The 21075-nt window shown below is 41.1% G+C and overlaps 1 protein-coding gene across 3 annotated transcripts in view; it reads left to right on the top strand.

The window, feature by feature from the left end:
• The first annotated feature begins 8135 nt into the window (after positions 1-8135).
• Positions 8136-21075, top strand: part of FAN1 (FANCD2 and FANCI associated nuclease 1) — a 29393-nt gene continuing 16453 nt past the window's right edge. For 2 of the 3 annotated variants that reach the window (XM_025892954.2, XM_073882534.1), the window contains exons 1-5: positions 8171-8324; positions 8842-10254; positions 12424-12564; positions 14759-14960; positions 18617-18850. In XM_025892954.2, coding sequence (XP_025748739.1) covers positions 9003-10254; positions 12424-12564; positions 14759-14960; positions 18617-18850 — 1829 coding nt within the window. In that variant the 5' untranslated portion in view covers positions 8171-8324; positions 8842-9002. Of the gene's footprint in view, positions 8325-8841; positions 10255-12423; positions 12565-14758; positions 14961-18616; positions 18851-21075 lie in introns of all 3 variants that reach the window. The other variant, XM_025892953.2, reaches the window with a different exon arrangement.

Genomic DNA, 21075 nt, shown 5'->3' on the forward strand with positions numbered 1-21075 from the left:
ATGTCTGCATAGTTTGAATCCCTTTTATCTTCATTTTTCCCCACCACCTCTAGGTGGGGCATATCTGTTCATTCACTTTTTTAATGTAATATTTCATACCTTCTAAAGATGGTATTTTTTCATATACCTACTCTGTGCCAGGCAGTATTGTAGGTACCAGGGATATAACTGAACAAAACAATAATTCTTACACCTAAGAAGTGTTCATTCTGGTGGAATATTTACATACTACTTCTTTATAAATTAGAAGCATCACGAAATGTTGGAGAAACCATCCTTTATCTAAAAACACACAACAGGGCGCCTGGTTGGCTTAGTTGGTGGAGCATGGGACTCTAGATCTCAGGGTTTTTAAATTCGAGCCCTACATTGGGTGTAGAGATTACTTAAAAAAAATAAAATCTTTAAAAACACAAAGCAATATTCAGTGGTGCTCTTCATCTGCTTCGCTTGACTATGTAAGGAGGTAAAGAGGAAATCATGGTTCTGAGCGGTGTGTTCATTCTTTTACATTCATATGTATTTGACCACATGTATCCCTAGTCAATGCATTGTTTACTAGTACTTGAATTTTAGGAAAATAGAACACTATATATACTCACCTATTGCTTGCTTTTTCACTCTTGATTTCCCTCATTCATCGAAAATGCTATTTGTTTCTGCTGCCATAATATCATATGCATCTATCATTTTATTTACCCTGTTTTGTGAAGATACTTGTTTCATTTTATACTATTAGGAATAATGCTGTTTTGAACATCCTGTTCCCAGACACTGTCACGCTTATGCTCTAGCCTCTAATGCCCTTTAGAATAGAATTGCTGGGTAGAAAGTGCAGAAGATTAAGGCTGTCTTGTTCTTCAAAGTAGGTGTACAAACTTGCACTTAATCATATCTTTGTTAGACTTGGCATTGGCAGGATTTAAAAAATGTGCCTTTCTGCTGGATATAAAATGATGCACCTGTGTGGTATTAATTTATATTTCTCTGCTAATGAGATGGAGCATTTTGTTGTGTGTTCTCTGTCTCATTTTTAGCTAGTTTTTTAATATTTTAAAATTTATATAAAATATATATATAAATATAAATATAAAAATATATAATTTTTGCAGAAAAATTCCAGGAAATTTAGCTCCATTTGCTTTATTATCCTTGTTTTCTTCTGAACAATTTGAGAGGAAGTTAAGAGACATTGTGGCCCTTTCCCCTGAATACTTAGTATGTATTTCCTAAGAATACGAGTATTCACGAACATAGAGCTGCAGTATAATGATCAAAATCAGAAAATTTAGCATCAATATGATGCTATTAATCTGTAGTCCATATTCAAATTTTGTCAATAGTCCCAATAATGTCCTTTCTAGCTCTTTTCCCCTGGTCCAGGACCAAGTAATTCTAAGATTCCTCATTGTGTTTAGGTGTTATGTCTGTTTAGTTTCCAATTCCTGAGCCTTTCTTTGTCTTGACTAACATTTTTGAGGTATACAGGCCAGTTATATAGACCGTCTCACAAAATTGGATTTGTCTATTTTCTCAGGATTAGATTGAGGTTATACATTTTCGGCAGGAAAGCCAAAGCCGAGGTGTGTCTTTAGTACCTCCGGTACAGAGAGGGTCAGGATAATCCGTTTGTTTCTGTGAAGCTGGTGATGAAAACATTTCGAGTTTGTTATAGTGATGACCACCAGGTTTCCCCACTATAAAGTTACTGCTTTTCCTTTTTACTTAATAATCAGGGAGATACTTTGATACTCTGGATATCCCATTCCTCAACAAACTCACCAGTTTTGGCATCCATTGATTTTCTAACAATTTCTTCTATATCTATTACTTGGCATTCTGTAAGGAAAGTTTTCCCTTTTCATTTATTTCAGTATTGACTGATTTTTATATTATTCAGTGTTTTTTAATCATTTTATTATGAATTTTGATTTTCCAGTTGTCCTGGGCCAGTACAGTGGAAGGCCCTTCAAACTAATTTCTGAGTTCTGATATGTTCCCATTATTCTCTGAGCACTTCCTTATTTTCTGGGGCTAATAAATGTTCCAGGCTTATCCTGTCTTTTCCCTGGAATTGGCCATTTTCCCACAGAACCCTGGTTCCTCTTGGAGAATGGTATTTTCAAACAGATGTAGGTGCTAAATGTGCTCATTGCTACTGTTGCCCCTAGCACCACTCACCAGAGCTAGAAAATTGTGGGTGTGTGGCGTGTGTGTGTTATATGTATTCCATATATGAGTTCATACCAAAACCTCTGATTCTAATCCAATACCCCTGCAGATTAAATTCTAGTATTCACTCTTTCCTTATTTGTGATGCCTTTTCCAACAGTGAGAAATCTTGCTCCCATTATCGTTAGTATATTTATTCATTTACTCAAGCCTAGAATATACAAGTAGTTTTTAGAACTAGTAAACTTATACCACTAGGAAAAGGAAAAAATATGTGTTCTACAGTTGTTGAATATAGTGTTCTATATTTCATTTAGTCCAAAGCTTAGATATTTTTGTTCAGTTATTATGTATCCTTAGTGATTTTTTTGTTTAGTTGTCAATTAGAGAAGCATATAAAATCTTTATGTTTTTTTATTTTTTATTTATTTTTTATTAAAATCTCTATGATTGTGGATTTTTCTCTTCCTATAATTGTGTCAGTTTTTGCTTAATGCATTTTGAAGACCTATTATCAGGTATATATCCATTTATGGTTTTTTATGTCTTTCTCACGAATTGACCCTTTTGACTATAAAATGACGTCTTTTTCTCTGGTAGTACTTCCTGTCTTGAAGTCTATTTTCAATATAATACTATGGCTCTTTTGATGTTTGTTTGAATCATATGTTATTTTCCATTCTTACTTTCCAATTGCCTGTGTCTCTTACATAATATCACATAGTTAGGAATTGCTTTTTAAGTCCAGTCTGACACGTTCTATCTTATTTATTTATTTTAAAGATTTTTATTTATTTGAGAGAGAGAGAGAACATGAGCAGGGGGAGGGGGAGGGACAGGGACAAGCCGACTCCCAACTCAGCAGAGAGCCTGAGATCACTACCTGAGCTGAAGTCAGATGCCTAACCAATGACACCCAGGTTCCTCTGGTTCTGTCTTTTAATTGGAGCTTTTAATCCATGCACATTTAATGTAATTATTGGTTTGGTTGTACTTGGTTTTACCATTTTGCTATTTTCTAATTATTTTCCTCTTTTTCTGTTTTTAAAATCAAATATGTTAATATTCTACTTGAATATCTCTCTTAATGTATTAGCTCTACATTGCATTGATTTTCAGTTGTTTAGGAATTACAGTATGCATCCTTAAAACAGTCTACTTAGAGTTAATATTTTACCACTGCATATAAGATGTAAGACCTTTATAGTGATATATTTACATTTATAATCTCATCCTTTTTGCTATTGTTGTCATCTCTAATTCATCTAGGTATGTTGAAATCCTATGATGCATTGTTACTAGTTTTGCTGCTGGCCCTCCAGTTTCTGCCTACTTTTGGTCATTCTCCAATGTTTTCAAGTAGACTTTTTCTTTTACACTTTATAATTGTTTATAATTTAAAATTGCAATGAAACATTTGTTTCTGTAATTTTTATATTGTTTATAATTTTTACATTGTTTATACTTGTTATATGCAAGATTTTTAGCCCAATAAAATATAAACTACAAAGCCATTACTAGAAAGTTTTTAACTATAGTCGTGTTTATCAATCTCTTATTTTATGGTAGCACTTTTTCTCTTATTTAAGGAATCCTATAATTCCTTCAGGATAATAAAATTATCTCTTATGCAGGCATATCTCATGTTATTGTATTTTACTTTATTGTGCTTGCAGATACTGCTTATTTTAATGTAATTTTATTATGTTACGTTAATCACCATACATTACATCATTAGTTTTTGATGTAGTGTTCCATGATTCATTGTTTGGATACTGCGTTTTTACAAAATGAAGGTTTGTGGCAACCCTGTGTTGAGCAAGTCTATAGGCACAATTTTTCCAACAGCATTTGCTCATTTCATGTCTCTGGGTCGCATTTTGGTAATTTTTGCAATATTTCAAACTTTTTTCATTATTGTATTTGTTATGGTGATCTGTGATCAATGATTTGCTGAAAGCTCAGCAAGATGACTTGCTGAAAGCTCAGATGATGGTTAGCATTTTTTAGCAATAAAGTATTTTTAAATTAAGGCATATACAGTTTTTTTTTAGACATAATGCTGTTGTACACTTAATGGACTGCAGTGTGGTATAAACATAATTTTTATATGCACTGAGAAACCAAAAAATTCATTTGATTTGCTTTATTGTGACACTTTATTGTGGTCTGGAACCAAACCCATATCTCTGAGGAATGCCTGAATTCTAAAAGTTTTGAAGTTTCCTTTTCACAATTGTTACTTTAATCTCGTTAGCCTTTTAGCTTTGTATTTATTTGGTGTGAGGTAGGGATCCAATTTCATTTTTCCACATAGGTAAAATATTCTCAAAAGCCATTTATTGAACATTCAGATTTCCCTCAGTACCCTACAACATTTACTATGTTGGGGACTGGATTTATTGCAGTGCCATAAATAGTTTGGGATTTTCTTGTGCTATGCTATTTATTTCATTACTTGGCCAACCCCTTCACTTGTGAACTGTATCCCATCCCCTCACCTACCTAAGAATATTACTCCAGCAAGTCTCCTTTCTCTCTCCTGCTTCAGATTTCACTCTACCTGAATGTTCCTATCAGCATATAAACATACTGTTTTTTTTTCTGTCTTAAATAAACAAAACTCTTAGCCCCACCTCCCCTTTTAGCTCTGCTATACCTCTCTGCTTTCCTTCACTACAAAACCTCTTGAAGTCTACACCTCCTGTTGTTGGAGAGGAAAAACTTTTCCTCTGCCCTCTTAGATTTAGAGCCTGGGGGCCTGTGAATTAAACTGACAAAAGAAGATGAACGGGAAAAATTATTCATATACTTATGGGAGCTTACAAAAGAAGTAGCTTGATAAATGGTTAAAGTTAGGGAAAGGAAGGGGTTAGAAAAGGTCTTTGGGGAAGAGCACATGGGTTTCTAGAAGAACAAATGGGAGATCAGAAAGTTTGTGATAATGGTTGTTCATGCAGGTGGGGGTGGTTTTTCCATTTCTGTGGCCATAAGATTTCCCTGGAGAGAGAATTTATGGTAGATATTCTCTAGGTCTCCTTCCTGCTAATAAAAGCCCACCCCCATCCACTCCCCCCCCCCCAAAGAGGGAATTTACGGCAGCCTTCTTTCCTAGAAGTTTCTTTTAGTCAGATAAGGGAAGCTCCAAGAAGGCTTCTTTCTGTATCTGTTGAATCCCAAATGCCTTTAGCTTAAAATAATCTTCATACCAACTCGGGTTTTGAATGGGTCCCTGTATTGTCTCCAATTCCCGTCTCCCCATCTTTCTTGAATCCTATTCAATCATCCCACTGTTCCACAATATCTTTTGTCAAAGGTACCAAATACCTCCACATTGTTAGATCTAATGGTTGCCCTCAATACTCATCTTCCATTCCAGCTGCATCTGACCCCGTCCCAATCCTCAACACACATCATTCACCTGGTTTTCCGGAAGCTAGCTCTTTTCCTTCTTTCTCACCGGTAACTTCTCAGACTCATTTGCGCTCACTCTCATCCCCCTTCTTTTTATTGCGCTGTCCGGTCTTCCTGACCTTTTAATTCTCTTTTCGTAGTCACTCCATGGTATCATATATTGATACCATATAAAGCCTGATGATTCCCAAATTTTTATTTCCTGACCTGATTTAATAAATTCAAGTGTCTTCATCCACAACAATGTCTGACTGGCATTTCAAACTTACATGTTGCCATGGTTTGAACGTTTGTGTATGCCCCACCCCTCCTGCCCCAAATTCATGTTGAAATGCTAAGCCCCAATGTAATGGTATTAGGAGGTGAGGCCTTTGAGAGGTGATTAGGTCATGAGAGTGGAGCCCTCATGAATGGGAACTGTGCTCTTATAAAACGGACCGTACAGGGCTCCCTAGCCCCTTCCACCCTGTGAGGATACAATGAGAAGCCTGGGATCCAGAAGAAGCACCTGACCATGCTGGCACCCTGATCTCGGACTTCTAGCCAAGAGAAATGTGAGAAGTAAATTTCTGTTGTTTGTAAGCCATCCAGTCTGTGAGTGGACTAAGACATGTGTCTGAAACTGAACTCTTGATTTTTTTTCCCCTCCATCCTTCTAGTTGATGGGCCAAAGTTTTTCTTTCCCTTATACCTTACATCTTTTACCATAAACAAATCTTTTTTTTTTTTAAGATTTTATTTATTTATTTGACAGAGAGATAGCACAAGCAGGGGGACAGCAGAGGGAGAGGGAGAAGCAGGATCCCTGCTGAGCAGGGAGCCCGATGCGGGGCTCGATCCCAGGACCCTGGGATCATGACCTGAGCCAAAGGCAGATGCTCAACCAACTGAGCCACCCAGGCGCCCCACCAGGAACAAACTCTGTTGGTTATACCTACTCAATGTATCCAGAATCTTGGCTATTTCTTACAACTGCAACATTAGCCCTCTGACCCAAGCCGCTATCATCTCTCCTTGGATTACTTCCTTAGCTTTCTGTGTTCCCTGCTCCCCTCCTGTTTTCACTCCCCCCCCTCCGCCCCCCAGGCCCCATCATCTATGCTTAACAGGCAGAGTGGTTCCTCCTTATCACTCACAGTAAATGCTAAAATCCGTATGACCAGCCAGGCCTTTTATCAAATGTCAGCAGACTATAGCCAGAGGCCAAATGTGGTCAGCTATTTTAAATAAAGTTTTATTGTAACACAGTCACACTCATGTTACATATCCTCTATGGCTGCTTTCACACCACAACAGCAGTGTGACCAGAGGCCCTATGGCCAGCAAAGCCTAAAACATTTATTACCTGGCCCTTTACAGAAAATGTTTGGTACCCTACATGACCTGCCCTCTGCTACCTTGCTCACTTCCCTTCTGCTCCAGGGACTTGTCTCGGCCTTCTTGGTGTTTTTAGATTTGTTAGGCAAGCTTCTACCTCAGGGAACACTACCTGTTGCTGTTTCATCTGCTTAACAATTCCCTTCTCTCAAGTATTCACCGCTTTACCTCCTTCAAGTCTGCTCAAAGGTTACCTTCTTCAGTGAAGCCTTTCCTTACCACTCTCATATTGTAATCCTCCCTGCCATCCCCCTGAGGTTCCTGGCTTTCTTTTCAAAGTATTCATCTTTTAATTGTCTACATCGTTGATTTTTCTGTTTTTTTCTCTTCCTCCACCAGAATGCATTCTCCGGGAAGGCGTGGATTTTTCTCCCATTCATCATTCTGTTCACTGCCATATTTCGAGCATCAAGAACATTACGTGACGGGAGGTAGGCACTCAATACATATTTGTTGGTGAATTCCCTATTTTTTCCCTGTTCATTTATTCATGTATTCATCTTCCACGTATTTACGGAGTAATTACACCGTGCTGGCCCCAGTTGTAAGCACGGGTAAAGGGCAACACGGGGCCCCTGCGCTCAGGCATTCCGGATCATTCATGGGCATGCTGGAACCAGCTGGTATCAGTGCTCAAGAGCTGAGTGATAGTGTTTCAGGTAAATTTTTCCGTTGTTAAGGAGCATTATACACTAAACTGTATAACTTCACAACGAAGCCATATGAAAAACAGAAATAATGACTACTCCACACTCACTACTTCCTAACTCCTTGACTACATTTTATTGTTCCTTTGCTCCTGAGGTTAGTCCCATCTACTGCAGCAAGGCGGCGGGCAGCACATCCACGGGAAAGTCCAGCGCAGCGCTGAGCCGTCCGCGCGGGATTACGGCGCCCCCGTGTGCATCTGCCCGCAGGAGGCCGCTTAGCCGCGACACTGAGTGCGCCCCGCCACAGGCCACCATCCCACCCGCTCGGGACAGGGGTTCCCTCCGAATGCACGTACAGGGGTCTCCAGGTGTGGAGGAGGGGGTGCTCGGGGGGCCCCCCCGGACGGCTTGGCCAGCTTCGGCCACTCTGGATGGGGGAAAACCTTTACTGTGGAAGGGAGGAGGATCGATCACTCGGGCCTCCATTTGCCGAGCCTGTGCCGAGCCGAGACGCGGGGATCGGCTGGGAATGCCTGGGCGCGCGGAGCCCGGTGGGAAGCGCGGGGCGGCCCGCCGGGGTCGCGGGCTGGCATTCCGGTGGGCGCTGCGAGCTCGAGGGGCTCCCGCGGGCGGCCAGAGGCGGCCGGGCGGGGAGGGGGGAGGAAGGGCGGACGGGAGGGCGTGGTGGCGGAGTCCGGGTGCAAGTCTCAGGTGCGTGTCCCAGGTGCGCGCACGCGGCCCCAGGGGGAAGGGCTGGCCGTGCTCCCCAGAGCCTCGGAAGTTCGGTGGCCGAAGCTGCAGTGGGGGCCCCAAGCGTGTTGACAAATGCCCGCGACTTGGAGAGCTCCTCTGTACCGGCCTGTGAGACTGAAGGGGCTCTGGGGATCGTGCACATAGATAGGCATTCTCTCGCCCGGAAAAAATTACTGATGCAGTGGTTTTAAAAAAGGGATCTGGAGTAGTCAGATTTTCCCTTTTAAAAAAAAAAATGGATAATTTTAGAGCGTAAGAAGTCTCAGAAATTATCCCTGCGGAGCAGGGTTGGGCTCGTTTTATGGCTAAGAGTCACACCGAGATTGCATGTAGACCTGGGAGTAGAGCCCTGGTCTTCTGTCCCAAGTCCAGGATTTTCCTCCTTATCTCAAGGGATACTGCCATTGCATGTTTTATTCCCCCCCCCCGTTGTTGAATTCATAAGTTTTTAATCCATGTGTGTTTTATTTTGTAGGAAGAAGAAATTGACTAAATGAAAAACATGAAGTCAAATAGAATTAGAATCCCACTTGCTATTATTTCAAGTCAGGGACGTAAAAGTATACCAGTGCTGTCTTTCCCCAGTGATATCCTGGGTTTTATTACTGGAAACACCCCATTTTTCTAATACTCATTATGTCCGGAGGGAAATCTCCTGTGAAGAAAAAAGCTCGTAGAAGTTTATCAATCAGTAAAACTAAAAAAAGCGAGTGTAACTCTATTATTTCGTTTTTTAACAATGTCCCACCTGCTAAACTTGCGTGCCCCATTTGTAGTAAAATGGTGCCGAGATACGACTTAAACCGGCATCTTGATGAAAAGTGTGCTAACAATGACATCGCCCCAGTTGATCTGAGTCATGTTGGCTTAGAGAATTCAAATGGGTCTCCAGTAAATTTAACCAATACTGTCTTAGAAAATGTAACACCAGAAAAGTTGTCACCATCACAGACAAGTTTAACCCCTGACCAAAGTGATTCAGCAAAAGTGGGCATAAAACAGACCAGCCCCTACTTTAAAAATAATAATGACTTGGCGTGCAAAAGTCCAGATAAGCTGAGACATCATAATGTGAAAGTCATTACTTTGGGAAGCCTATCATCTAAATTGTCCAGAAGATACATAGAGGCTAAAAGATCAATAGGTAAGAAGAATGAAGAATTTGCCAGTAAGAGTCCACAGAGTCCCTCATCCACAGTGGTTAGGAGCCCAGTTGATAAGTGTTCAGAGACTGAGGACAAGGATCAAATTTTGGAGAACAGTTCTCAAAAGGAAAATGTGTTTACCTGTGACTCTCTGAAGGAACAGAGAACTTCTGAACGTACTGTAGAAGGCACTAAAGTACTGGAAGCTGAAAGCCAAAAGGCTACCCAGGAATGTGGGAGATCACCCCTCACCCCTGCCTTCTCAGATAACGCTTCTGTGTTACTTTCACCAAATTTAACGCTGGGGGATCCATTGAGATCTACTTCAGAGGACAGTCTTGAGTGGGAGACTATCACAGGAATAGATGGTAAAGATGTTGAAAAATGTGAGGCAGGTAGTTGTGAAGAAGTAAAAATGACTGTTGCTTCAGATGCTAAAACACAGTTGTCAGATTGGGAGGCAAAATCTCATAGTTCTACACATGATGATTCTAAGGGTTGTAACATCCAGGACCTTCTGGAAGGTGACAGTGACTTAAAGAATGAAATCACTTGCAGAATTCCTTCGGAGCAGGGGTCAAGCTGTGATGTTCCTGATAAAACAATTACAGTACCACCAAGTCATCCTTACTACCTTCAGAGTTTCCTGGTGGTGCTGAAAGCTGTATTTGAGAACGAAGAGGATCGGATGCTCTTCGATGAACATGAGCAGGAAATTGTAACTAAATTTTATCAGTTATCAGGTATCAACCTTATGTGCTTCCAAGTTTTTGTTTTCCATTTGCTGTCCTGATATGGCCGGTAATCTAATGACCACAAGGAGTCAGTGTGGTTCTGTGAGTCCTCCAGGAATACTCACGGAAATCAGCCAGCTACAAGGTTTGAGAAGAATATGCTTGAAAAAGAGACAGGATTTTGTGTCTGGTAACGTCTGCTTCTGCGGCATCATCTCCTTACAAGGCGTACTTTGGTTTTAATGGAAGCAGCTGTTTTTCCTTTATATGTGTATTTGATGGTTGTAAAACAGCCTTTTCCAGGATAAAAAAGAAAAAAAAGTGATTTAGAAAAGGGTACTTTGCATTCTGAGCATGTAATCAAGCTTAACTTAGGTTGTTCTATTGTTTTCACACACCATTTTCTCAAAAATGAGGTAAAATACAAGAAAGAACAAACCAAGGTATCTTAAGGCATGTTTTTTTCCTCCAATAATATTTTAGGTTTCTGGGCCCTGCTTTTAAGGTCAGGGTGTGGAGGAATTGGAAACTTTCAGGCTAAATTGGTGCATTTAAAAATATTGGTCTATGCTCAGTTCCTTGGGAGCTGGTGGTGGCTCTATGCTGACAGTGTAGATTTGGAGCAGAAGCCGCCCTTGTTGCACTGCTAATCCAACGGGCCATGATGGCTTTATGGAACCAAGTTCCCCCTGAGGTAGGAAAAGCTTACTTGGGGGCTACGCTGATCTCTCATAGTTTGCAGTCAGGTCTGACTCTTGAGTTTAAAAAAATATCTTAAATATTACCAGTAATGTTCAAGAGGAGGGTTTTTGTTTTAAGTAAACACAGTGGAATTACAGTCTTTGTATTACTTTTTAACATGTGAGTGATACTTCTCTGGGCAGTGTTGCATAAATTATCCACACAGCCTCCATCTCCACTTGTGCTGTCCTCACCAGAACATGGACATAAATGATACCACATTGACTCTTACTACAGAAGTCACAGATCTTTGGTTGGGTGCTGCTTGCGTTCATGTGAGCATTCGAGTAGTCATGGCTCTGTGCTTCTGTGTAATTGAGAAGTATGAATAGTTCACTTAGTGCAAGTTCTGTAGATTCTTGTGTATGGCTCCCCACAGATATCATTTGCAATGTCTCTGTGTGAAAATAAGTGCTAATCGAGTTGGCCTCTTTAAAGAAAAAAGGGGAAAAAAGTTGAAGATTTAAGAAGTATAATTACAGCATTTTAGAATTGGCAGAAATTTAAAGATAATCCAGATAACAGGAAAACTGTGATTAGGTTAATTAAATAACTTTACCAAGATCACTGAGTTAGGGATGGCTGCCTTACCAAAGCTATACATATTTTGAAAAATCTTTTCAGATTATTTTCAGCCAACAATAGAATCATGCATATTAAACTGAAAGCAGAGAACAAAATAACCAGAATTCTGGGTAGGGCTTCTCTAAGGGAGGAAAAACGGTGGTGGCTGGAAAATGGGAATCCTGGTTCTTCGAAATTTTGAAATGGCCAATAACCACTACCAGTATTGGAACTTTTTAGTGGTTAATCCACCAATAATCGAATACCTCATCTTGTTTAATCTTTTCACGAACTTTGGGAAGATGGTATTATTGCCCCAGCCCCCCTTTTTTTTAACAAGAGAAAATGGAGTCTCAGTGAGGTTCATAGACTTGTAGAGTTCAGAAGTGGTAGAGCTGGCCCAGGGCTTCCCACCCTGGATGCTCTTCCTGTCCTGTGGTGACAGGCACACAGGGCAAGGAGATGTCTCCATGGGGACCTCTATCTGAAATAATATTTTCCAAAGGAAGAGAAAGATTTTCTTGGAAGATCATTTGAGTAAGCATTGAGTCTATTTATTTACTTTTTTAAGATGTATTTTATGTATTATATAGAGAGAGCACAAGTGTGCACGTTGAGGAGGGGAGAGGCAGAGGGAGAGACTCAAGCACACCCTCCGTGGAGCCCCATGCGGGTCTTGGTCTCATGACCCATGAAATCATGACCTGAGCCAAAACCAAGAGTCAGATGCTTAACCGACTGAACCACCCAGGTGCCTCAGCATAAGTGTATTTTTAATAGAATATGTTTTACTTTTAAACTCAGTTTTAAAACGTGAATATTGGTTGTGTTGAGAAGAGATATTTTTCACTATTTTTCTTAACTTTATTGCAGCTAGTGGTCAGAAGTTGTATGTAAGACTTTTTCAACGTAAATTCGGCTGGATTAAGATGAATAAATTGGAATACGAAGAGATTGCCTCTGACCTAACACCTGTGATTGGAGAATTGCAGCAAACAGGCTTTCTGCAGACAGGTATGATTAGTCAAAGGAAATGTAAAATGAAAATAGGACATGAAGAACTAAGATCCTGCAGAACAGTGGTGATAACTAGTATGGTGTCATCTCCCAGTTGGTGCCTGGTAAATAGTAATTGTTTTTGTTTTTGTTTTAGTTGAGTTTTTAACCTTAGGACAACTCATTATTCCTGTTAAAGCCATTCTTAGCCTGGATGAAGACTACTATTGTTTTCTTGACTCATGTTTAGGACGATAAAGTCCCCTCTGGATAGCTATGTGGCCATGGGCTGCCAGAGAAAACTCTTTGTCAGCTCTCACCTTCCAGCAGGAATCTGACTTGTTCAGACACCTCATCTTTGTGATAGAATAAAACTCATTTGCTTGCAGCTAATATTGCCTCTTCAAGCTTCGTCCACCCCCTCCTGCACACACATAGAGCTCTTAGAGTTTTGAAGTTCATTGAGTTAAGCTGAGGAGACTTAGGTAGCCTTGCTGGTCTTGTCAGTGGCATTCCTTAAGCACCTACCCATACTGAATGCAGTATTGTACTGGAAATGTAAGTGGAGGGAGAATGGGAGTCTTGGGTAATTGCTGACAGTTTATTATTTATTTATTTATTTATTTATTTATTTATTTAAATTGCTGACAGTTTAGACTGAAATAAGCAAATCAGGCGAAAGCCAGGTGGTGTCTGTGTGGAAGTTTGTCGAGGAGAGCAGTTAGTAAGGTGAGGTTAGGTGAGGTGGTGGGGTTGGGGGCAAAGGCAGAGAGGCGCCATGATGAAGCTCCAATGTGAGGGACTAGGCAGCGGGACACAGGGCCCTGCTTGGAGCACTGCTTCCCACATGTCAGTGCCCTAAGGGTCGCCTGGGAGCTTCTGTCCTTACCTGACTTGGAGCATTTAATGCAGATTCATAAATTCACAAGTTTGGCGGGTATCTCAGGTGAGCCTTGACTTACCTTTAAATGACCTTTAAGCAACAAAACCAGAACCCCAGTGGCTCATTGTTGCACTCAGTCAAGTCCAAGTCCTGCCGTTGATCTGCACGAGCCCATGGGCCCGGGCTCTCTGCCCTTTCTGCTCGCTCCACCAGGGCCGCAGAGCCCTTGGTGTTCCTCAGCGTGCTCGGTGCACTCCCCTCTCGGAGCCTCGTACTTGCTGCCCCACGCTCCCTGGCTCCCCGCACGTGCTCCCTCATTTCATCTCACTCAGCTCTGTGTCAGCTCATCAGAGATTTGTCTGACTGCCGTGGGTACATACCCAGCCCTCCCGCCACGTTCGCTTTGCCTTCGTCAGTTTTGTCTTTCTTTATAATAGTTATCAGCACATGACACATAGACTTGCTTATTATGCAGGGAGGTGAGCTCCTTGTGGGTCAGGACTTGGTTTGTTCATTGTAGTGTGCCCAAGGCCATCGAACATTACTTGGCATGCAGTGTGCACCCAGTAAGTAGTTACCAAATGGAGGAAGAAGACACTGCCCTAAGTTGTAAATGTCTTGAAGGCAGACACCAGCCAGGTCTGACTCAGTTGAATCCCGGGTCTAGCATGGTGTCTGGCTCCCATAATAGCAGACATGTCGATGTATGCTGAGTGAGTGAACCCACGAAAGGGTGTCCAGCCGGAGCCTGTGGGGAGGGAGGAGAGCTGATGGTCAAGTTTACTCTCTGACCTGTTTGGGAGAGATCGGGTTGGAGGCCTTGTAATCAGAGAGCAAATACACCAGTGAGTTTTTTAGGAGGATGTCCAAAACATAGTAGCTATCCGTATGTGTCTGTTTTATTCAGACTTTCCTTTACTTTTTAGTGAGAAATTCTATTTTATAACTTTTATGAGATACCTGTTTTCCATATTCTGTAATAATTGGTTTGGCAAACTAATCACAATTTCTTTTTAAGGGGGGGTGGGGCAGTGGGAGAGGGGGAGAGAGAATCTTAAGCAGGCTCCATGCTCAATGCAGAGCCTGATGCGGGGCTCAGTCTCACAACCCTGAGATCATGACCAGAGCCAGAAATCAAGAGTAGGATGCTTAACCAATGGAGCCACCCAGGTGCCTCTACTAATTACAATTTTGCAGTAGAATTTCATTATATTTGTATCTAACTAAGCTTCATTCTTCCTAAATAGAGCTAGAAAATAGTAAAATCTTTGCAACTATGTTTAACGTTTAACATTTTTTGTTTTTTTTTTTTTTTTAAATCCATTTCAGAGTCTGAGTTGCAAGAACTCTCTGAAGTGCTTGAACTGCTTTCTGCTCCTGAACTAAAAACCCTGGCGAAGACCTTCCACTTGGCGAATCCCAACGGACAGAAACAGCGGCTGGTGGACACCTTTCTCAAATTGGCCAAACAGCCTTCAGTTTGCACATGGGGCAAGAATCAGCCTGGAATTGGTGCAGTGATTTTAAAAAGGTTTTGTTGGATATTGTTACAGTAAAAACATTTAAAATGTTGATATTGCAGATTAATTTATGATATTGTAAATAAAGCTGTTATAAACATCAGGGTACATGTATACCTTCGAATTAGTATTTTTGTATTCTTTGGGTAAATACCTTGTAGTGCAATTGCTGGCTAACAGGGTAGCTCTATTTTTAACTTTTTGAGGAACCTCCATACTGTTTTCCAGAGTGGCTGCACCACTTTGCATTCCCACCAACAGTGTGAGAGGGTTCCCCTTTCTCCACATCCTTCTGAACACCTGTTGCTTCTTGTGTTTTTGATTTTAGTCATTCTGACAGGTGTGAGGTGGTATCTCATTGTAGTTTTGATTTGTATTTCCCTGATGATGAGTATCTTTTCCTGATGAGTCTGTTGGCCATTTGGATGTCTTCTTTGGAGAAATGTCTGTTCATGTCTTCTGCCCATTTTTTAAGTTGGATTATTTGTTTTTTGGGTGTTGAGTTTTGTAAGTTCTTTATATATTTTGGATACTAACCCCTTATTGGATATGTTATTTGCAAATATCTTCTCCCATCCCATAGGTTGTCTTTTAGTTTTGTTGATTATTTCCTTCACTGTGCAGAAACTTTTTATTTTGATGTAGTCCTAATAGTTTATTTTTGCTTTAGTTTCCTTGCCTTAGGAGACATATCTAGTAAGAAGTTGCTACAGTTGCTGTCAAAGAGGTTACTGCCTGTGCGCTTCTTTAGGATTTTTATGGTTTTCTGACTCACATTTAGGTCTTGAATCCATTTTTTTTTTTAAAGAATTTATTTATTTATTTGACAGAGACAAAACGAGAGAGAGAACACAAGCAGGGGGAGTGGGAGAGGGAGAAGCAGGCTTCCCGCTGAGCAGGGAGCCTGATGCGGGGCTCGATCCCAGGGTCCTGGGATCATGACCTGAGCCAAAGGCAGACGCTTAACGACTGAGCCACCCAGGCGCCCCTAGGTCTTGAATCCATTTTGAATTTATTTTTGTGTGTGGTGTAAGGAAGTGGTCCAGTTTCATTCTTCTGCATGTTGCTGTCCAGTTTTCCTAACATCATTTGTTGAAGAGACTTTTTCCCGTTGGATATTCTTTCCTGCTTTATTGAAGATCAATTGACCATATAATTATGGGTTCATTTCTGGAATTTCTGTTATGTTCCATTGATCTGTGTGTCTATTTTTGTGCCAGCACCATACAATTTTGATGACTGAAGCTCTGTGGGAGCCTGGCTGGTTCAGTTGGTAGAGCATGGGACTCTTGATCTTGGGGTTGTGAGTTCAAGCCCCATGTTGGGTGTAGAGATAACTGATTACTACAGCTTTGTAATACAACTTGAAGCCTGGAATTGTGCCTTGGCTATTTTGGGTCTTCTGTGGTTCCATACAAATTTTGGGCTTGTTTGTTCTAGTTCTGTGAAAAATGCTATTACTATTTTGACAGGGATTGCATTAAATGTGCAGATTGCTTTGGGTAGTATAGACATTTTAACAATATTTGTTCTTCCATTCCATGAGGATGGAATGTCTTTCCATTTCTTTGTGTCATCTTCCTTTTATCAGCGTTTTAAGTTTTTAGAGTACAGGTCTTTCACCTCTTTGGTTAGGTTTATTTCTAGGTATCTTACTATTTTTGGTGCAATTGTAAATGAGATTGTTTTCTTAATTTATCTTTCTGTTGCTTCATTATTGGTATATAGAAATGCAACAGATTTCTGTACCTTGATTTTGTATCCTGCATTCTAAGTCCTTTCTTTCTTTATTTCATTTTATTTATTTTTTTTAAAGATTTTAATTTATTTGACACAGAGACAACGAGAGAGGGAACACAAGCAGGGGGAGTGGGAGAGGGAGAAGCAGGGTTCCTGCCGAGCAGGGAGCCCGATGTGGGGCTTGATCCAGCTAGGACCCTGGGATCATGACCTGAGCTGAAGGCAGATGCTTAACGACTGAGCCACCCAGGCGCCCCGTCTAAGTCCTTTCTTTAATTGTATTTAAGTATTTTATGTTATCCTTATATAACATTTTATAAGTAAGTGAACATTAAAATTAGCAGCCCTCTCTCAGCATAAGCACTAAGCATATGAACAGAAATAAAAGAAATAAGGTTAACTTTTTTTTTTTATCCCTGACTTTGGACTTGTAGGAACATAAGATTCTCAAGGCTATTTTAGTTGTGCTAAAATCACTTCCCTTCAAGATTGTACTTTATTTCTTCATTTTGTTGTAGATCCCAGCAATGGAACCCAAGTCTCTGACAGCCCCATAGGAGGGCAGTGCATTGTTACCGTGCTCTGTGTTATCAGGAAGAAACAGAAAAAGGCACATTATTTATACTTTCTTAATCCCAGTAGATAGTCATTGTTCATTTTACCATGTTTAATAGTTCCTTCTGAACTCAGAGACTTCGCCACCTGGGGCATCCCTGGGGCTCTGAATGGAGATAGAGGAAGTAGACACTTTGTATCAGTCTTTGTACATGAGTGGTTCTCAAGTCATTAGTGGTTCTCAAGTCATTAGTGGTGTGATAGGAGTCTCACCCCTGTCCCCTCATGTATCTGATGGTGGCACTAATTTCTACAGCAGCCTAGAGATGCAGCACTGCTTTTGGGTTAATAGCTTCTGGGATGGATAGGAAAGAGAGGTCTTCCACTAGGCCAGTGGTTCTCAACTGGGGGGGACTTTGCACTCCAGGGAACATGGCATCTTTGATTGTCATGATGAAGAGGGAGGTGGGTACTACTGGCATTTAGGGAGTAGAGGCCAGTGATGCTGCTGAATACCCTGTAATGCACAGGACAGCACCCTCCTCCCCCACAAAGAATTATCCTGCCCAGATGTCAATAGTGCCAAGTTTGAGAAACCCTGTTCTAGATGGTATCCAAGCTGTAAGAGCCAGAGGGCCCATGTAGCCCTGAATTTAATTCAGACCTCCAGGCCTACCTTGAAGGCATCCAGAATCAAACTGAATTTACTCTGAGGTTACCCTGGAATGGAGATGTTTCTGGACCACATTGCACATCACAGAACAGCACCAAATCTTGGTACCATTTCTTGGTTCACAAAATCATGCTACCTAATCAACAGCTTTTGATAATGACATTTTGTTTTATTTTATATTTTCCAAAAAAATTTTTATTACGTAATCTCTGTGCCCAACATGGGACTCAGACTCACAACCCCAAGATCAAGAGTTACATGCTCCACCGTTGACTGAGCCAGCCAGGCACCTAAATAATGACATTTAAAATAAAGAACTATTTAATCTGGATGTCACTTGTCAAGAGGTGAGAATGGCTAATGTCAAATAGGTAATACTTTTGGGAGTTTTCCTGGTATTTTACACATTCATGACCAGTGTAAATCTGTGTTGCTCTTTTATGAGCTAAACCATGTGTGAAACCATTTGGAGATAGAATTTCATTTAATCTTCACCATGTCCCTAGGTGGGCTCTGAGCCCCAGAGAGGTTAAGCTAGGCTCCAGGGTCACAACAACTGGAAGTGGTAGATTTACTTTAGGCTTAGAATAATGAATGCCACTTATCTTTATTTTTTTCTGAAAATAATTTGTAAAATCTAACATCCAAATGCTTCTTAAAAAAAACCTGAAAGTTATTTCTATACTGTATATTTTTCAGAGCTAAAGTCTTGGCGGGACAGTCACTGCGAGTCTGTAAAGGTCCCCGAGCTGTTTTCTCTCGGGTCTTGCTGCTGTTTACATTGACGGACTCGCTGGAAGATGAGGAAGCCGCCTGTGGTGGTCAGGGGCAGCTTTTTCCTGTGCTGTTGGTCAGTCTTGGCCGGATGGAGTTTCCTAGATACACCATCAATCGGAAGACCCAAATCTTCCAAGACCGAGACGATCTCATTAGGTAAGATCATATTAGCTCGTAATAACTGTGTCACTTTACATGTACGTAAAAGGTTTCATTATTGTTACTTGCCAGTTACAGTAGAAACCTAAGTCCATAGCCAAAGCAGTTTTTGAAATTTTTTGTTTTTTGTTGTCTTTCTGCCTTACTTGTATACGTTTTTGAGACTATAAGGAGAATGTAGAAAAGTGCTTAGATTAAGGTTGCCAAAACCAATGAGTTTTGAGTTAGAACTACAAAAATTTTCCCTGGCTCATATTCCCAAATAGCTTTAGCAGGAAACATTTTGTAAATACAGACATTTGAACAAACCTGCCTTGTGACTATGTTGTTGGCACGAACAAGACTGAGGATGAATGTTTTCCTAACAATAGCACTTCAGATAAAGCTAATACTAATTTGTGTGTGTATACTCGAATCATGCATATGCTTGATTAGAGATTGTCACCAATCTGTTTTGGTATATGGACTCAGTTAATGTTTGGTTTGACTGGCAAAAGTAGGTTTTGGTAAAGAATGGTTTGGTCTTAGAGGAAAAAAATACTTGGATTTCTTTTAAAAACCCATCATTTATAAGAGATTAATTCAGATTCCTAAAATGGCACTTTTGATTCTTGACTTAAAGTTTATGACTCAAATGTAACTGAAATTGGTTCTGATATTTGATTTTAGGAGAGTCATTTATGTTTGTCTAATGTGTGCTTTAAAAAATAACATTGAAATTATTGAATCAAAGCAGCGTTGATATAAATGGACTCCAGCCCAGTTTGCTTAGCTCTCAGGAAGCTCACGGTCTTATTTGTGTCTGATTGGAATAAATTCTAATAATAAGAATATGTCCTTACTCTGTTTTGAGTTGTCTCATATCTTTTTACCTTTTCATTTTTAGTGACTTTATGCTGTTCTCCTTCGTGAGACTGTGTACCCTGAAGCCAAGTTCCAATCTCTCTACTAATGAACCGTGAAACCACCCCTGGGCCTCAGTTTCCTCATCCGTAACGGGGAGAATAATAGTATATTCCTCCAGATCTGTGTTAATACATGTAAAGTGCTTAGAGCCTGGCCCCTGGGGATGGCTTAGTATGTCTTAGTTAGCATTATAATTGTCCTGATTACTGGCATATCTAGGGGAGATTACTTTTTAGTTCTGTGATTGACAAAACCATGGTTGACAGGTTCAAAAGTGGGGAGCTAGGAGAAAAAAATAAACCATGCCAGATTCCTTTGAGAAAGTAGGTATCCTGTAAATAATAAGTAAAACTCCTTTTACCCAAAGGACCTTAACGTGTAAATGAAATTGGATTTAACTGACTTCAGGAATGGTAATTATATGATACCTGGTAATACGATACCTGGTCTGAGAACTCTTATTGGCCACGATGGTACTTGAAATAATTTATCCTGTTTTTTCTTTTTCCTCATTTATTCAATATACATGAGTTGAGTGCTGGGAACCTATTATGTGCCTAGGTGGTGGGGTTGCAGCAAGAACAGAGAGGGTCTTTGCCACCATAGGTTTATGTTTTCTGGGAGAGATAGAAAATAAGACAGAAGAATTGTAGCGTGTATGATTGAGGGGCAGGCTGGGCAAGTTCCACTTTGTAGAGAGTGTCCCCGGAGAGGTGATGTTTGGATTGAGACTGAGGATTGAGGGGGAGCTAGCCATGCAGGGTGTGTGCCTCTGGGCCACGTAGGGAGCGCGTGCTCTGGGCCCTGAGGCAGGAGCGAGCTTGCTGAGGTGGAGAAACTCAGAAGACCTGTGTGGCCACAGCCTCAGAGGCAGTAGTTGGACAGGAATGCACGGCCGGGGATGCTCAGCCTCAGAAGGCCCGTGAGTGGACTCAGTGGTGTTCTCTGAGCAATGGGCAGCCAATGAAGAGGTTTAGGCAGGCCAGTGATCTGTTTCACATTTTCCAAAAGCATCCCGTGGAATAGGGGGTGAAAGGAAGCAAGGGAGGCCACAAGAAGGCTGACTTAACTTTGGTGGCCCAGGCGAAGGTCTTGACTGGCTGGTGGCAGCGGCGAGGTGAATATGTACGAGATATTTTGGAAGGAGGAGCGACAAGCCTTGATTATGATTCTGACTAGATACAGCGGGAGAAGGACAGGCGTGAGTCATAGGTGGCTCTGGGGTTCTGACTGGGCTGGTGGTACCATCCGTGAGCCCGGGGATCAGGAGAGGGATGGCGGGAGGGGCGCGGGCGCTGGGTGGGGATCGCCGTCTG

The sequence above is a fragment of the Callorhinus ursinus genome, unplaced genomic scaffold (assembly GCF_003265705.2).
Source record: "Callorhinus ursinus isolate GAN/ISIS: 27379988/994484 unplaced genomic scaffold, GSC_fseal_2.0 scaffold47, whole genome shotgun sequence".
In the NCBI taxonomy this organism is placed as follows: Eukaryota; Metazoa; Chordata; class Mammalia; order Carnivora; family Otariidae; genus Callorhinus; species Callorhinus ursinus.